This window comes from Gallus gallus, chromosome 6 (assembly GCF_016699485.2).
Source record: "Gallus gallus isolate bGalGal1 chromosome 6, bGalGal1.mat.broiler.GRCg7b, whole genome shotgun sequence".
In the NCBI taxonomy this organism is placed as follows: Eukaryota; Metazoa; Chordata; class Aves; order Galliformes; family Phasianidae; genus Gallus; species Gallus gallus.
Window position 1 is genome coordinate 27683901 of NC_052537.1, and position 16466 is coordinate 27700366.

Below are 16466 nucleotides of genomic sequence, written 5' to 3' on the forward strand. Positions count from 1 at the left end.
TTTGAAAAACAGTGAAAGATGTGTTTAGTTTTCCTTTCTTAAAGCATCAGTAACACAGCACATGGCAGTCTCTTCATCCCTTGATGCACTCCCTAATGTCCATGAAGTCCACAAGTACATAGTGCACATCAAGGGGAATTACCACTACAGATAGCAATCTATACAGTGTCTAGAATGGCTTGGGTTGGAAGGGACCTCAAGGATCATCAAGCTCCAAACATGTCTACCCTCAACACATTGTTCATAAGGCTTTTCCCCTATATCCTGATTTATCGCTGTTGCCTCGGTGTCTTATTTTCCACAGGTTTCATCTCTGTGAAAGTAAAAACCAAACAAAACCTTTTCAAATTTCAGAACTTTGGTGGCTTTCTTACTTATGAGTTTGTTGTAGGCTCAAACTGAAGCCCGCAGACTGACAGAAGAAATCCGCATTTTTTTTTGTACAAAGTGGCATTCATATGAGATTTAATTTTAACGGAACTCTTTTCTCCCCAGCTTAGAGAAACAGATGCAAACCTGGGGAAGAGCTCTAGGATACTGACAGGGATGTTGCGAAGGTAAGGCTAAGGTAGGGACACTTCCACTCTTTCTTTTTTTCCCTCTTGCCCTCAATGCCTTTCTTTTTACTTTTAATTCAGCCTCCGCATTTTGCTGACTTACCTGACTTTTTTTACTTGGGCTGCTATGTAGAATTACTTCAAATGAATTGTGGTAATGAAGCAGGCAGGTTAGATAGAAGGCTTTATCACAGCTGTGGAAAGAATTTTCTGTAGCCTGAGGGATTACCCCTTGCTCAATCATTTCTCATCTTCGTTTCTTTGTATTTGGGCTGCTTTTTTTTGGTCTGTTCTAAAATTAAGCTTTTTGATGATCATTTCCTGCGTTCCTTTTTCTTGAGTATTCTTGGGATTTTCACTTTTTTTTTAACCTGTTAGATTGTATGCGAGGAAGTTTGTAATTTTTTTGGAGCTATATAAATTTAAACACAGAGAAAAGGTTAACATGATCAGTCTTAAGGTGTTCTCTCTGAATCAACTGAGCAGACATGTTGTACAACTCCGTGTTTTTAGCATGTTTGTTTCATGGTTTAGATGTTATGCAAACTGTCTGTGGCATTAAAGATAGATTATGCAGAGAGAAAAAATTTGCAGCATCTTAAAAGTCTGTGTGGGATCACAGTGTGGGAGTCACCCATGATTGCTCTCTACCTTAAATATTATGTCAATACCTTCCCAGACAGATGTATTGAGTGGCATTTCTGGATGTGTCCTCTTTACACAATGAAGCAGCACTCAGACTTAGGTATAATGTCCATATTTCTGCATTCTCATTCATCTTCCTGATGAGAATGTGCATCACTCTAATAGATGATGTTGTTGGGTGATATGAGTGTACAGATTCAAAGGAGTATATACCAGAATTGCTCACTATGAAATTACTCTTCTCATGGACTCTTACAATGTGTGTTTGCTTAATGCAATTAGCTTTAGAGTAAGTTTTAGCAGAGTTGTAGATTTATCACTTGTCTTGGAAAACAGCCAAAACAGAATATATTAAGTTGTTCTTTAGTGCAAGCTTTATCTCTTCATAAGTCTTTTCAGACAAATGTCTTTGTTAGCACCTTGTATACCCAGTTGACAAAGGTTGAAAGGACTGAATGTGATGCCTTCATTCCACAGATTTCTTACAATTCCAGCTCCAAACTAACATATAAAATTCTCTGATTAAGAGTAATATGTAAATGACAAGAGCTAAATTCAAAATCCATGGAGAAAGAAAGTGGCAATTGAAAGGGATGGTTCAGTGCCTGTAGACAATCAAACTAAAATACAAAAAAAAAAAAAAAGAAAGAAAGAAAGAAAAGATAGAACCAAACCCAAGTCTCCCCAGGAAGGACCCTGCGACATGAGCTGTAACAAATATTCTGCATATGTCTCCATTTTGTCAAATCTCATTAAAGGGGTTTCTTGCTTTATGTCAATTGAGCTGTCCAAAAATCATTCATCATTTTAGTGTAAAAAAAAAATCATGCAGTTATTTAAATAATATCATATTAATGTTAAAGTTCAGCTGTCATTTAATAGTATGGCTTAATCAGACATAGCATTTAGGAAAAATAGTTTTTTCGAGCCTTGCTTGGCTTTCAGGTTGGCAGATTCAAATAAGGATTTATGGGTTTCTGAACCAATGTATTCTTTCCATGTTTATGCTTGAGGTACCTCAGCCTTTTCTGCAGCACCCTGTAGTCTATTGTTTTCAATAAAATGAAGTATCTCCTCATATTGTGTTTGAATACATTTGCAAGTAATTTGGAGAAGCTGAAGCAAAAACATATGCTGTAACCTTTGACTTTGTTTTGTGTTTGGGAATCACAGTTAGGAGTCCCAGTTTATAAGTGTTCCATAAAACCACATGAAAAATATCATCTCTCTGAAATATACTTGAGTTCTTGTTTTCAAACAAAAGGATTATGCAGTCAGAAACCAAGATAGCATGTTTCTGTGTGTTAAAAAAGACACTGAAGTTCCTTTTTCTTTAACTAAAATATTGAGCTGGCTCACCCATCTGGATGAAAGGAAGGTTGGGATTTAGGCTCTGTTCAGGTGAACATGTCAAATGAAATGCCTTGATACAGATGCAGCTTGCAGGAGAAGATTCTCAGGATGTTTTGTAAAAACATGTAACAGAGAGATCCAAGGTGAAATTGATTTGCTCTATGACTGTTGACTAGAAGCATTATCCCAGGCTCAACATCATCCCAATGTTGTTTAGTCACAAGAATAACCATGAAATACAAAACCCAAGAAATCTGCTCAAATTAGATAAATACAAGTGTACAAAAAATAATTAGCACAGATTGGCAGTGTTGTCCTAATTTTGCATACTTCAGTAACTACTACACAATGTTGCACTTAATTACTGGAGCCAATAAGGAAAAGTGCTGGAGGACTATTCTTCACATCATTATCGTACAGAAAAGGTAATGTTAAGCTGAACATAGCTCAGCTTAGTTACTGCTTCCATAATTTGTATCCTCTGATATGCTTGAAGTTGAATGCCAGACTAACAGTCTGTGCATCAGTACCAAAATACTTCTATTTTTGCTCTCTGGGAAAGGTAAAACAACATCTCCTCTGAGTACGGTCAAACATATTAAGAGATTGGATGTTTAAATAGGTAGGATTCTTAATGAGAGCTAAATTATTCCCTTTGTGAAAAAGCAAAATTCTCCAGTCTTGTGCTTGTGCATACAAATTTTGGATATAGGGAATGAAAATGGGGAAAAGATTTATTAGCTGCTGTAGGTCACTAAAGTAATCACTGATAGAACGGGCAGAAGTCTTCCTTTCCCATTTTCTTGCTCTGGCAACTTAAAGTATCCAGGTTTACGTACTGGACTTTATCTCCTGGTATTTTATGTATGTAGGTAAAGAGATTTTTCTGACAAGCTTTTTAAAATATTCTTACTTGGAAATATTTCTAATATTCTTTTTTCTTTTCTGTAAAAAAAAAAATAAAATTTTCTACTTATGGCACCTCATTACTAGGATAATATCAGCATGTTGATAATGTCAAAGCGTTAATCATTTTCTTTTACATGAATCTAGAGCTGTGGGCATCCTGATATTTTATGACTCCTCTTTAGAACAGTGAGATTACAACAGAAGCTCAGAGTAGTTTCAGTTACAGAATTTTCAAATAATAGATTTTAAGATAAGAAAATGGCATCTTCAACGCGATGTTGCCAGCTCAAACATCTATCCTTTGGCCTCTATGCCAATGTGAATTAGGAGTGTACACTGTGTCAGAAGGAAGCAAAAAAGAATATGTTCTGAAAGATCTTCAGTTGTTTGCCCAGACCCTAAGCCAACAGCCTATAAGAGCTTTTAAAAGAAAAAATAAAATAAAAATTGGACAATCTCCAAGGCACACAGTGGGTAAAAAACAAACCTAATAGTAGCGAGATAAAAATTTCAGTAGATCTGAATCCTTATCTCATTAGCAGATAAATACTCTCTACCTCCCTCCAAATTGCAGAAAAATGTGATAGAATAATATCTACTGCTCTCCAGAATAATATTTTATTCTGTCTCGCTCAATATGGAACTTTTTTTGCCAAAAATTCTCTTTTGATCTTCAAATTAGAAGATAATTTCTGAGTTATCAATGATGGTTCGAAAAGCTCATGAACACTTCTGCTCTAATGAAAATATCTAAATACTGATTTCAGATAGGACAGAAGCATTATCTTTGGCTGATGGAAATGGAGCAGCAAGTCTTCAGCTGTCAGGTGACAAATTGTATAGCTTGCCAACAGGTGAATGACCAATATGACTACAACCAGAAACTAGGAATAGCTACCTCTCCAAGCTAGTTCTAGGCAAGTTCCTTCACCCTTTCCGAGTAGTCTAACTTCATGCATTACTTCTAGTCAAATTTCCTTGTATTATTGAACTCCAAGGAAGTTTAGACCCCACAGTTAATATTCAACATCTCATAGAGTTATATGGGAATTTGGAGGGAATCTCTAGAGGTCATCTAGTCCAGCTCAAAACAACTCTAATTAGAGCAGAATGCTCAGAGACTTCTCCACTCAAGTATTAAAGGATGGAGATGCCAAAACCTCTCTGAGCAGTCTGTTCAAGCAATAGTTGAAATAAGCAATTTTTCCAGGTATCAAATGAATATTTCCCATCATCCCACTTTTGTCCACTGCCTCTGGTCCTAAGTATAAGTGTTTCAAAATGTGAATGTTTTAGAATTAACTTTCAGAAGAAATTCCTTAGAGTGTCAAGTACTCTGCCTCTACCCTTTAATTTGGTGGTATGACCATTTACCATTTGATGCACGAGAATTATTTTATTTGCTTACTCACTCTCCTGGAGACATGAAGAGTTAATTATGATCTCTTCTGTCTTCTTCCTTGAACACAAAGCCCCCATTTCAATACATAGAGGATTAGCCTGTCATCTCCCTGTTAAAACAAACTGAAACCAGTACTGAGTGTTAGCGCTTTTTCCCTTTTTCCTTACTGATCTCTGTTTCCATCCCACATATTTTCTTCTTTTGAGCTAAGGCTTATCTCAATATCACTCATACCAGACCACAACTGCTGAAGTGAAGTTTAACATACAGTTAAATTTGCCTTGTTCTCATGCTAATAGAGAAATTACTCTTTCCAGCAGGAACTTTGCATATTTGGTCTCAATCCAAAAGAAGTTTGAGTAGAAATTGTTTCAGCATCTTTTTGGTACAGAACTGTATTTCCATTTTTACTTCAAGATGCATTTCTACAGTTAAAAATGACTGAATGGTAAATCCTTTTGCAACATATCTGCTCCGTGTTAAATATTTACAGCTGCAGCTGTTTACTTCAGTAATTTAGACCTTGATTCAGGAAAATATTTAAGCATATGGTTAACTTAAACCAGAGAAGCAATTCTCTTAACTTTAGGAACACTGAATAAGGGAAGAGTGAGAAGCAGAACAATTCTGTGTCATCTCTTGGGCCAATACTGCTTTTACAGCGCTCCCTGGCCAAGGCCTGTTATAGAGCAACTCTGTCCATAATACTTCTATTGTTAAATGGGACCATAAAATATACACTGGGGATTTTAGAGCTTACTGACAGTGAAAGGACTTTTTTTTTTTTACTTTTTCTACTTTTAACCATTTAAAATAATTATTTTATTATTATAGCATTGTACATGTTTGTGTTTTAATATGCAGCTAATCTTTATCACTTACAAAGTGTTAAATTTTTTCATCAGAAAACTGTTAAGCTCTGGTGGCACTGTTAATCATAAGATAGTCTTTGGATTGGGAACATACACTTTGTTGGCATTAATTAGTACTTGGTCATTCTTCACTTTGCTTCTGACTTAAAAAAAAAAAGAAAAGAAAGAAAAAAATACACTTGTTTTTGTTGAAATGTTGGACAAAACATCTGGAAAATGTAAATGTAATATCAGCAAAATTCCTGAGAGTAAGCATTCTTCGTTGTTGGTAGTCTGACCAAAAAAAGATGAAATGTACCTCTAGGTCTAAATACCAAGAATTTTAAAATAGCATAGGACACTGTGAGTCGCTTGTTCTCAGTGCAGGTAGGACATATTTATCTATGAGTAAAATGCTTTTTTTTTGGGGGGGGGGGGGGGAGCTTTAATAATCATTTACGAGCCATTTTCTAAATGTTGTCTATCTTTCTTGGATAGTGTTCTGTATACTTTTTCTGAAATGCTTCTGAAAAATCAGTCTTTATTTTCAATTGGTGTTAGAAATACTTGCTGTTCATGTTCCATGGAAGGTGTAGCAGTCTTTTAAGCTGTTCTGTAACCACTAAAGCTACAGCAAGCATTGTACCTGGAGAATACCAAGAACTGTACTGAAGATACCGAATGTCTCATAGCAAAGGAATAACTTCAACACATAAAGCGTGTGTATCTATGATTAGTTTAATGCCACCTTATCCTTTGCAAACCTTCAGCTCCATACAGAGTGAAGTTTACTTTAGGCCTGGAAAAAGAAAAGGATCATAATGATTGATCTTCACATTTTAATAACTTCAATGAATAGGATAAAATAGAGCCTGTGCTTTAATCCCCTTATGCCTAAACACAATCTTAGAAGGATATGTCCTTCACTGACTGAGACAGAAGCATTTATTTTGTAGCCTTGTTTTATTTTTCACATTTTTGGAAAGCTTTATCCATGTGTCAGACTGCCTACACCAAGTCCATTATTATAGGCTCTCTGCATTCTTTGGACAATATTTCTAATTCTCTTTTTTCATTTCTTTTAAAATGTACAATAGCCTTTGTTCTGTCCTTGCCATTCCCTCTTTTCTATCATCTGGAATTACTATCTCATTTGCCCCTCCTTCTCTCTACTTGTGTCCAGCTGAACAGCTGGAAAGAACATTATCTTAAGCACAGTTGTGTTTCTGCAGGAAAGCAGGGTCCCAATGGATAATTATCCAAGCTAGTCTTATACTGCATATGCCAAGAATGTAAAGCATCATAATGGGTTAAATATCATGTAACCCTTTGTGATTGTTCTCTGTATTGAGATATGTTGACTATCATTAAGCAACTACAGCCTAAAAAGGTTCACAGTACTTTGTGTCATGAGTGAAACAAAAGGCATTTCACAGTCAGCACTGACATGTCTGAACCACAATAGATGTCCCGTGACATGCTTTCATGAGAAGGCAAGTCTCATATCAGCATAATCAGTGCAATGCTTTCTTGCAGTAGTTACAAGCAGTTTCCAGTTGGATGAGTTCTCTCTGACACGATATTCAGGAAGAGTGAAAGTGGTGAAAATACTTTGAGTGTGGTCAGATTGTTTATGTGAAGCAGGGAACCTCTTACCCAAAGCTGACATTGGTAATTGCTGAAATAATTGGTGACAACTCTTCAGAAATCAATGAAGTCAAGCTTCCTAAGGCCAGCAGTAAATTGAGGTTCATGTTCTTAAGACTACTCACACAGTAACTGTCAAAGAGCAATATATGCCAGATCCTACATATTCCATTTACTACAAGTGTTTATGCTGTAAATTTCTAAATTTAGTGTTTTCTCATCAGAGATCTGCATGATTGTCTTGCCACATGGGTCATATCACTTTAGTCCACAAACTTGCCAAGAAAAGAAATACAATCATCTTGGGAGTGATCTCTGAAAATTTCATCTCTTTGTGTTAAGAGAAAACTGACTATCCCTGTATCAATCCTGACAAATATTCTTCTGGCCTCTTCTCCAGCTGATGAACGTTCCTCCTCTCCTTAGTCAAGCTCTTCCAAGTTTTCCCTAATGTTTAGCCCAAGTCTATCTTCCTGGGTAGACAGCGTTTACATACTGGTGCATTTGAGATTTTTGTGCATTGTTACAGCCTTGCTTGTTAAGGCCCATGATTTCTGCTGTGGAAGGAGATTTCTGCTGCACTTTTGCAGAATTAAAGAACACAAATAATACCGTACAAAATTAAATTATATTTTCAAGTTTTCATCAAGCCAGGCTTCCTGTTAGGATTTGGAAATGCAAAAATGGGAGAACTGGATAGTATTCTAAAAGGCGAATCCTGGAAGCTCAACCTCTCCAAAGAGCAGCTACATGCATAGGTATCAGTGAGCTTTGCAAATGCAGACTCCAAAATAAAATCGTTCTCATGATGTTTCTGAATGAAAAGTAGACTATGTGCTCAGCTGGATAAAAATAATATTTGAAACTTAAACAAGATTGACAAAATACAGAGGTTAAACATATCGCAGCGTTTCTAAATGTTTTAAGAAAAAGGTAATAATGTTGTCAAACAAACGTCAGAGTTTTTGTTTAACTTACTTCTCGCCCCTTTCCCATACACACATTGGTGTTTCAGACCGATCTGGTATTTGGAGACAAATGGTGGGAATGGGAATTGTTTTGCCTATCTACCCTTCTGGCAGTTCTCTGCAGGAATCTTTGTTAGTCTTTATCAGGTGAAAAAGCACTTTTTTGCATTCTGTGTTTGATTTCCAGTAGCATTTGGTACTTTTCTTCCCACACTTGATAGAAATTGTGATAGAATTTCTCTTCAGAAAAAAGATAATAATAATCCATCTTTCCTGTATGATTCTGATTACACCCAAAGGAATTTGTCTTTAAATGAAGACATCAAACTGATTTAACACTGTCATCATATCAGGGTCTTGTCCTTATTAACCTATGTTCTAGATTAGATCATTCTCAATCCAGCTTTTGCTAAGAGGTCACAGTTTTGACTGCCCTCAGGAGACATAGGAGGTTAAATGACATCTGCAACAAAGGAAAATTCCGGATTTGCTGAGTACAATTTTTGTTCAAGTCAATCACTAACATTCTACCACAAAGTCTTCTTAACTGAAACTGAACTTACAAGTCACACATGTGAATAGTTTGGTTGTCTGTAGCTCTATTACTGAAGGAAGATTTTTTTTGTTTGTTTGAGCAAAGTTTATTGGGGTGGAATGGGGGAATTGTTTGATGTTGTTGTTTTACAAAGAAGGCCATAAACGATGACTGAGACATTAACAGCTAAGGAAAAACAGAATCACTTAGAATCTGCTGCATATAAATTAGCACTGCTGGGGGACAGAAGTGACCAAAACTGAAGGAGAATTTATGTCCTTGTGTAGCATGTACTGATGTTGTATTGGACCATTAAAACTCTGCAAAAGAAATGTTCACACATTGCTGACCTGCTGAGCATCTGCCAAAAGAACAGCAAAGTCATGAATTAGAATGTGTGGTCCTACAATGAGAGATTGTTTAGTCTACTTAACAGCATGAAAGATGAAAATTTGTTAAACTTTACTGGCTCTTATATTTTAACTAATATGGGATGTTCAAAGCTAATCAAGAAGTTAAAGAAAAGCTAGTTTGGAAATTGAACAAAATGGAAATGGCAGGCAAAAACTCATATGCACTGAAATTTATGTTCTCTATAATATTTGTGTACTTCAAACTAAAAAACAATGAAATTGTTTCAGATGTATCTAGAATAATGCAAAGGAGCATCTTTTGAAACTAAAGCTTTTAGATTAATGCTTTTAGATTTGTGATTATTACTTAAATTTTAGGATCGTTTTATTAGTTGTTTTCTTGGAAAACTTGAAAAAATATTCAAGGGATTTGAATAGTCAAGAACTATGATTTGTTGGTATTATTTTAGTAAGTTAGTTGATCTTTAATACTAGAAATTTCACGAGGTGATCTCCTGAAATGAATGTGTTCAAAATGACACAGAGCAATGGATTTCTCTAATGGATGGTTTGATTCATCTATTATAGCAATTTATGCATGAGCACATTATTTTGCTTCAAAATGTTGTCCAACTGCATGTTCTTAAGAACTGTTGATGTGCGTTAATTGTGTATGCAAGAATCATTAGTACTTTCTAGTTTAAAAACAGAAGAGTTTTTCAGCAACCTGTATGCCTTCTATAAATATTAACGTTTTTCCATGAGCATTAACGTGGCATGCAGGAACTCACTATGTAGCATTTATTATTACCCAAAAACTTTTGTTTAGCTTGGACTTTGCTATATTAACTAAACTGTAATCTGGAAGGTTTGTGTAACATTTGCAAGTTTGAGCAAAATCTTTACCTCGTCCTATTCAGTAGATCTGCTGATAGTTTAAAACACTAACAGATATTTTTCTTCTTGAATGTGCTTCCAAAATGCTTTCTAATATTATTTTTGCACCAACTGCCTGCCTTCCTCCTGGTAGAAATCCTTTATGTTTCTATAAGTTTCTATGGTATGCTTACTATGGCTGTGTATAATGCGTGTAAATAGAGAATTGTTTGAGAAATGTGATTCTAAGTATGCTCGGTCTTGTGTAGGTGGTGAGAAGCATATGGTCTACTTTATCCAAGCAGAGAAACTTCCTTGTTGCTTTCTGTCACTGCAGTATATTTTAGAATGCAGTTTTCGGTGTGAAGGGCACACACGTGTTGATTGTGAAGGTAACATTCTTTCAGTACAGCCTTAAACTAATTACTCTTAGTGGCAGTGGAGCTTTGTACCTCATTTGTGAACAGCTATTTATATTTATACACCAGTACAAAGCAATGTTTCACGTTACCAGTTTACCAGACTATTACACCATTGTGTTTTAATCCGCTGTAGGTGGATGGAGAATATGAGCCATCTGTTTTATTTAATGATATCAGTAAACAATATATGTACTTTACACATTTGGTCATTAAAGATGCCCATATTGTTTGACCCTGTATTTACATTGTAAATTGGTGTATTCACACATCAGCTCTTTCTGATTTGAAAGGCTTGCTGTGTTCATAAGATGGTACAAAGCAAGCTCAGTAACTGCTCGAACCCAGTGCAGGTGGTCGAGCTAGTTGCTACACAGATCAAAAGTCAAACAACTGTGAATCTTCCTTTGAAACAGCATTTAGAGAGACAAGGCTGGTCTTATCTTCACAAACAAGGAAGAGTTATAGATATGCATCATGAAGTTATGAGAACAAAAGGGGGTTTCATAATCACTCTGTATCAGAAAATCCAGTACTGCAGACTTTTGTGAAGGCATCTCTTAAATATAAAGACCCTCTTACTACAGTGGAAAAAAATTGGATAAGTAAGTCCAAATTATTGAATATGAGAACGTTCAATGATTTTGAAACTTTGGGGACAAGAAGTTACCTGCTCGCACTGTAAATTTTGTTTTATTGTCAGCCGTACTTAAGCAGAAGAAAACAAACAACAGTAAAACCCAGTCTTATTCAAGAGGTAGAGGTGAGTGAGTTTGTGTGTGAGAGCTAAAAAGAAAGGAGACCACTTGAGATTTCAATTTTCCCAAAATGCCCTTGGCAAGTACAAAAAAAATTAGCTAGCAAAGTACACTGAAAAGTCACTGATAAGGAAAATCTTTTAGTTTGTTGGAAATTTTTAAAGAGATGGAAGAGAACAGAATTCTATATGAAAATTAAAACAGTAATGTCAATTTTACTGAATTACTTCACAGCTTGTGCTCCAGACATGTAGAACATGAGGCATTTTTTGGAGGATTCAGGTCACACTTTAGCTTGTGGGCTGCTTTTGAACCTGTCTGAAGTGCTCTTGGAGTGCTCTGTGATGCTTTCTCTCTGCTGTCTGATCTTGCACCTTGGCCCTACCTCTAGCTTCTGCTCCCATTGCATGCCCAACAGCCTCAAGTAGGCAGTGTGAGAACACAATGTGGCAGGGGTTGGTGGGTCTCCAGTGAGTCCCATGGAGCTATCTTTATTTATAGCAAGGAAGAATCTAACCCATTTACATGAAGGCCAGACTTTCATACCCTGTATCTCCACTTTGGCACTTTGGAGGAACAGTTTGCATCTATCAAGTAAAAAGTCTATGTACCAATAACGTATTCACTTTCTGGTTAGTATTACAAATACGAAGACATTGGTTTCTGGGTCTTTAAATTGGTTTCAAAAGCAAGCTAATTATATTGTTCTTTTTTTCTTTAATTCTGGTGAGAGAGAGAAAAACTGACATTTATTTACTAAGACTTCTTTTTTATATTGCCACCAACTTTAGATATAAAGTATTTCAAGAGTATGAAGAATGAGAAGATGAAAGGTCTAATTTTATGAGTCTTTATTTATATTTTCCAAATACACTATAATTTCACAGTTAAAATGTTTAAAATAAAACAAGACTCAGTTAACTATCTGTGGCCTTTTTATAGACCTTTCATATATGTGTTTCATATAAGTTGAGTGTTAAACATTCATGTATTTCTGTATGCTTCATTATATATTGCCTTATGATTTTGAGATACTTTTTGACACTAACACATTTCTGATCTTGCAAAGGTATTGAGATTTTTTTTTCCTCCATCCCAATCCAGGAAAAACAATGAGAAATTCAAGCACTAGCATTTGAATCCTAGTTTTGTCTTGAGTATATCTTGAGTATCTGTGGACACATCTGTTTCTATGCGTCTCCAAAATGAGGATAATGTTCCATATCTCAGTAAAGTATTCCAAGGGCAAATGCCTTTAATTAATCTGTATACGGTCCTCACATGACAACATGATGAGAGTTTGAGAATGATGGGCTGACTGGTAGCAGTGCCTGTCCTGATTTGGAGTCATGGCTTAAATGGATTTAAAAGGGGTGAAAGAGAAGCATGGGAAGAACTTAAACTTAGAGGAGTATGAGGTATTTGATTTCCTGTAACAGTCCATTACCAAACACGTACCTGATCTCCTTAGCTACTGAACATAGATATGAAAAAGGGGAGGTATCAGTTCTTTCTTGTCTTCTTCAAATAATATAATTTTGAGGCCTAGAGGTAACATTGCTCATCTTTCTTTGAGTGACATTTTTTGTGCTTTGCAAATAGAAAAGTATATTTGATTTGGTTCAACAAATACAATTAATGCATCTCTGGAAATATGATGAAGTGTGTATATATAGGACCAGTAATATTAAATTTGATGTGCCTAGCCTGCGCAACTACTTCTTTTCTATGAAACTCCTTACTGCTCCTGTCAAAAATTGTTACTGTCTTTACTGTGGATTGAGATGCATTGTTGCTGGCTGCTGTCAACTAGCAATCAAACAACAAAAACATTTTTTAAAGTATTTTAGGATTCCTTAAATAAATATATCCTTACTTGATTGCTTACTATCACAGCGCTGGTATTTTCTTGGTCCGAGAAGGTATGGAGGTGAGATACGTAGACTAAGAGGCAAAGATAGACAGATACTTACTTCTCCTGGCTAAATGTAGTTTATTATAGAACTTGAATGGGGAAAGCCATAAAGATAATCTAGGAATACACGCAATGCGTAGTAACTTCCTGACCACAGATGCAGTTGTAATCCTTTGAAATTCCATTATTTTGCTGTTCAGCTTCTAATTAAAGAGACAAGAAAAGTGTGAATTTGAGTTGTATTTTGTCAAAACATCCACAGTCACAATGCTGCTTTTAGCAGTCACATGTTGAAAGTTAGGGTACAATGGAGTTTGAATGAGGTAGGTGGTAATGATGCTGTGGACCATCCTCTTCATGAACAGTATTCATTACAAAATACCTCTTGGGCTGGTGCACTTGGTTGGTCATATTTTAACAGCTGTCTTTGAATTATTGATGATATAATAAAGCACTACCACCAAGCAGTGGGAAAATTAAACTCCCACGTGGCAGTTCCTTCAGATGATTCCTCTTTGAGGAATCTAAGTGATGAGCCATTTTTAATTCTTCAGTCAGGAATTTTTCACAAGTGCAGTGGTTGCTTAGTAAATTCCCTGTGTTCTCTTTGGAGTATGATGGAATATTTAGAATAATACGATATATATGATGTTAATCATAACGTAGAACTGTTTTATAATAAGCTACATTAAGCACATTAGTAGTGTTCCATATTAGCAGCCACCTGAGGAAGCTGTTTCAGAGATACGTACTGGAAAGTTGTAGGTGGAGTAGAGAACATTGAATGCATCCATAGAAAAGGCAATGTTGCAGAGCTTCTGTCTTGCTGCATTTCAGGCAGTGATTTTTGTATGCTTATCATTCCATGTCTGTTGAAATCAATGGAAAAACTTGTGCCCAAATGCTCATTCTTTGAATCATGTCGGAGGAGCAGGTTCACAGCATAACACTTGACTAGCCTGTGGGGTTTCTGTTTTACCCTCTTGTTCCAGTGGCTCAATTACATACAAATTGTATAGGAAAATATTGTTGTGGATAATAGAAGTTGGTTAGAAGGACTTATTAAACCTGACCCTACTCTCTAAACTGTCAAGTTCTGAGATTAGTTTTAGTTTGAAACCCACTGAAAGTGTTTCTTTGATGTAAACTCTGAGAATTTGTAATCATCCTTTGAAGGAATGGACTTGTTAGTGGGAAGGTAGCTGAGAAGTAGCTCCACAAAATGCTTCTCCTCATGGAAAGCCACCACCCCTCTATTCGATGACTTTAATGTTAATGCATCTTTGAAGGAGGCCTCTTTGTCCTGCATTGTTACTTATTTGGCTCGTCTTCTATTTCAGTCTTAATTGTCATTAGTGTTTTGTTTTTTTCTAACAGCATCAGGGGAATAGTCGTTTATTTTGTATTGTTGTGTTTGTCTAAAGGCAATTGCACAAGCTTGAAACCTAATCCTTATAATCTTTCCTACTAGGGAGAACTTGAGATAAATACTGCTGTATGCTTAGTGGGAGTGGGTCTCCACTTTTTGATCATCCATGTCTAAATGTTGAGTAATACTTAAGGGAAAATGTTCTCAAAACATTCCTTAGATGATTATTAGATTATATTTTATGTTTGATAAAAACTGGAAAATTGTGTAAATATTTGCTTAACATCCCACCCCTAAAGCAATTTATTTCCTTTCTGGCCTTCAACCCTCTTGCTCAGTGAAATGAGATCAGTCACTTTCTGTTTATATTCAGTTTCACTTTGCACTTTTCATGGACATGTAGTGCAATGCTGTTGTGTATGGAAAAGCACTGCAGGGACATATTTAAATAGTAAGTGGGGAATAAAAGATAAGGAGGGAAAAATATTTTAAACTGCTTTCTAGTCTCTTCTCACATGTTGAAAGTAAATAAATATCATAATTACACTTCTTGCGTGTGGGATGCTAATAACTACTTTTAGTATAAATTAAGAGAAAAAAAATCCAATCCTGCTTTTCTATAAATTATTTGCCATGTGATAAGAGCAGATTATACATTTTATGTTCCCTTAGCTGCTATTCAAATCAGCTTTTGTCAAAAGCGAGCATGTGACATACATTGCTTTTGCAAGAGGAAATCCCAATTTCATCTTGGACATCCCATGGTGGATGAGTTCTCTGTGTGGTGAGGACCTTTTCACATAGACGATAGTTAATTCTCACATATGTCAAATGTTTAGCCATTTTTTCTTGTTGAATTTTGCATTTTTGTATTAATGCATACTGCAAGTCGCAGAACCATAGACATCAGAACCAATGGTAGATCATAGAGCTTGATGAGATGGGAAGGGTGCCAGAGGGCATTATGTTGTGGCAAAACAACTATCAGCATCACTAAATTGATTTAGAAGTCTTGAGGACACTTCTCTGCACCAACCAGTGCTGAAGCATTTTTGTCACACATTGCAAAATGGCTGTTTCAGCTGCAAAAAGTGCTGGAGCTTCTCTTGAGTTCTCATTCCCTCCCACCATGATTTTACAATTAAATACTGGATGAAATTTCTTTTTCCTTTTGTTTTGTTTTGGTTGGTTTTTTTTTTGTTTTGTTTTTGTTTATATGCGTTACTTTTTCCTTAATGTGTAGCAGCTGATTTTTCCTTTGTTGGCTCACATAGTGGGTACAGAGATGATCCTTCTTTCAAGGAGCAGAGTTCCAACACTGTTGTTGATTATTTTAATGGGAAACCATCTGTGTGGTAAGGCAAGCTCTCCAGCTTCTTTCTAGAGGAGGGAAAAAAAAAAAAAAAGGAGAGAGACATGAGCATTGTAGTCAAAGGTAGAACCTTTCCCTCTGTGATGTGCATGGACTCACTGGGAAACCATGAAGACCTGGGTCTCCTCACCGCTGTCACGAGGACTTGATTTTCAAAAGTTGCCAGACTGCATCAGAGTGCCCCTTCCAAACACAACTTGCCTTTTTCAATATGATCTACTTTGGTGCTTTCCACAAGGTTGCCATTGATGTCTGCTGCTATTTTATGGGTAAAATGGCCAGTTTGCATCTCCAGGAGCTCCTTGGCCTTGTTTTTCTAGTCTACCCCACCTTGACATCCCAAATTTTGAGCTGTGTTTCTTGCTGGACGATTGCTCTTTCTCACCATCTTCTGTGGTTTTCATAGCCTGTCAGTCTAAGATGGTTTTGTCTTCTTTTGTCAAACACCTACACTTAGCATTACACTGTGGTTGCCCTGGAAAAAACAAGGGCTTTCTTTTCTTTTTTTCTCTTTATGAACTAGAGCCACAATGCATA

General features: G+C 36.1%; 1 protein-coding gene across 8 annotated transcripts in view; it reads left to right on the forward strand.

Moving 5' to 3' along the window:
• Positions 1–16466, forward strand: part of VTI1A (vesicle transport through interaction with t-SNAREs 1A) — a 249224-nt gene that overhangs the window by 152435 nt on the left and 80323 nt on the right. For 6 of the 8 annotated variants that reach the window (NM_001277400.2, NM_001277401.2, XM_015288702.4 and 3 more), the window contains one exon: positions 496–557. In NM_001277400.2, the coding sequence (NP_001264329.1) occupies positions 496–557 (62 nt within the window). Of the gene's footprint in view, positions 1–495; positions 569–16466 lie in introns of all 8 variants that reach the window. The other 2 variants (XM_015288703.4, XM_025151647.3) reach the window with 1 other exon arrangement.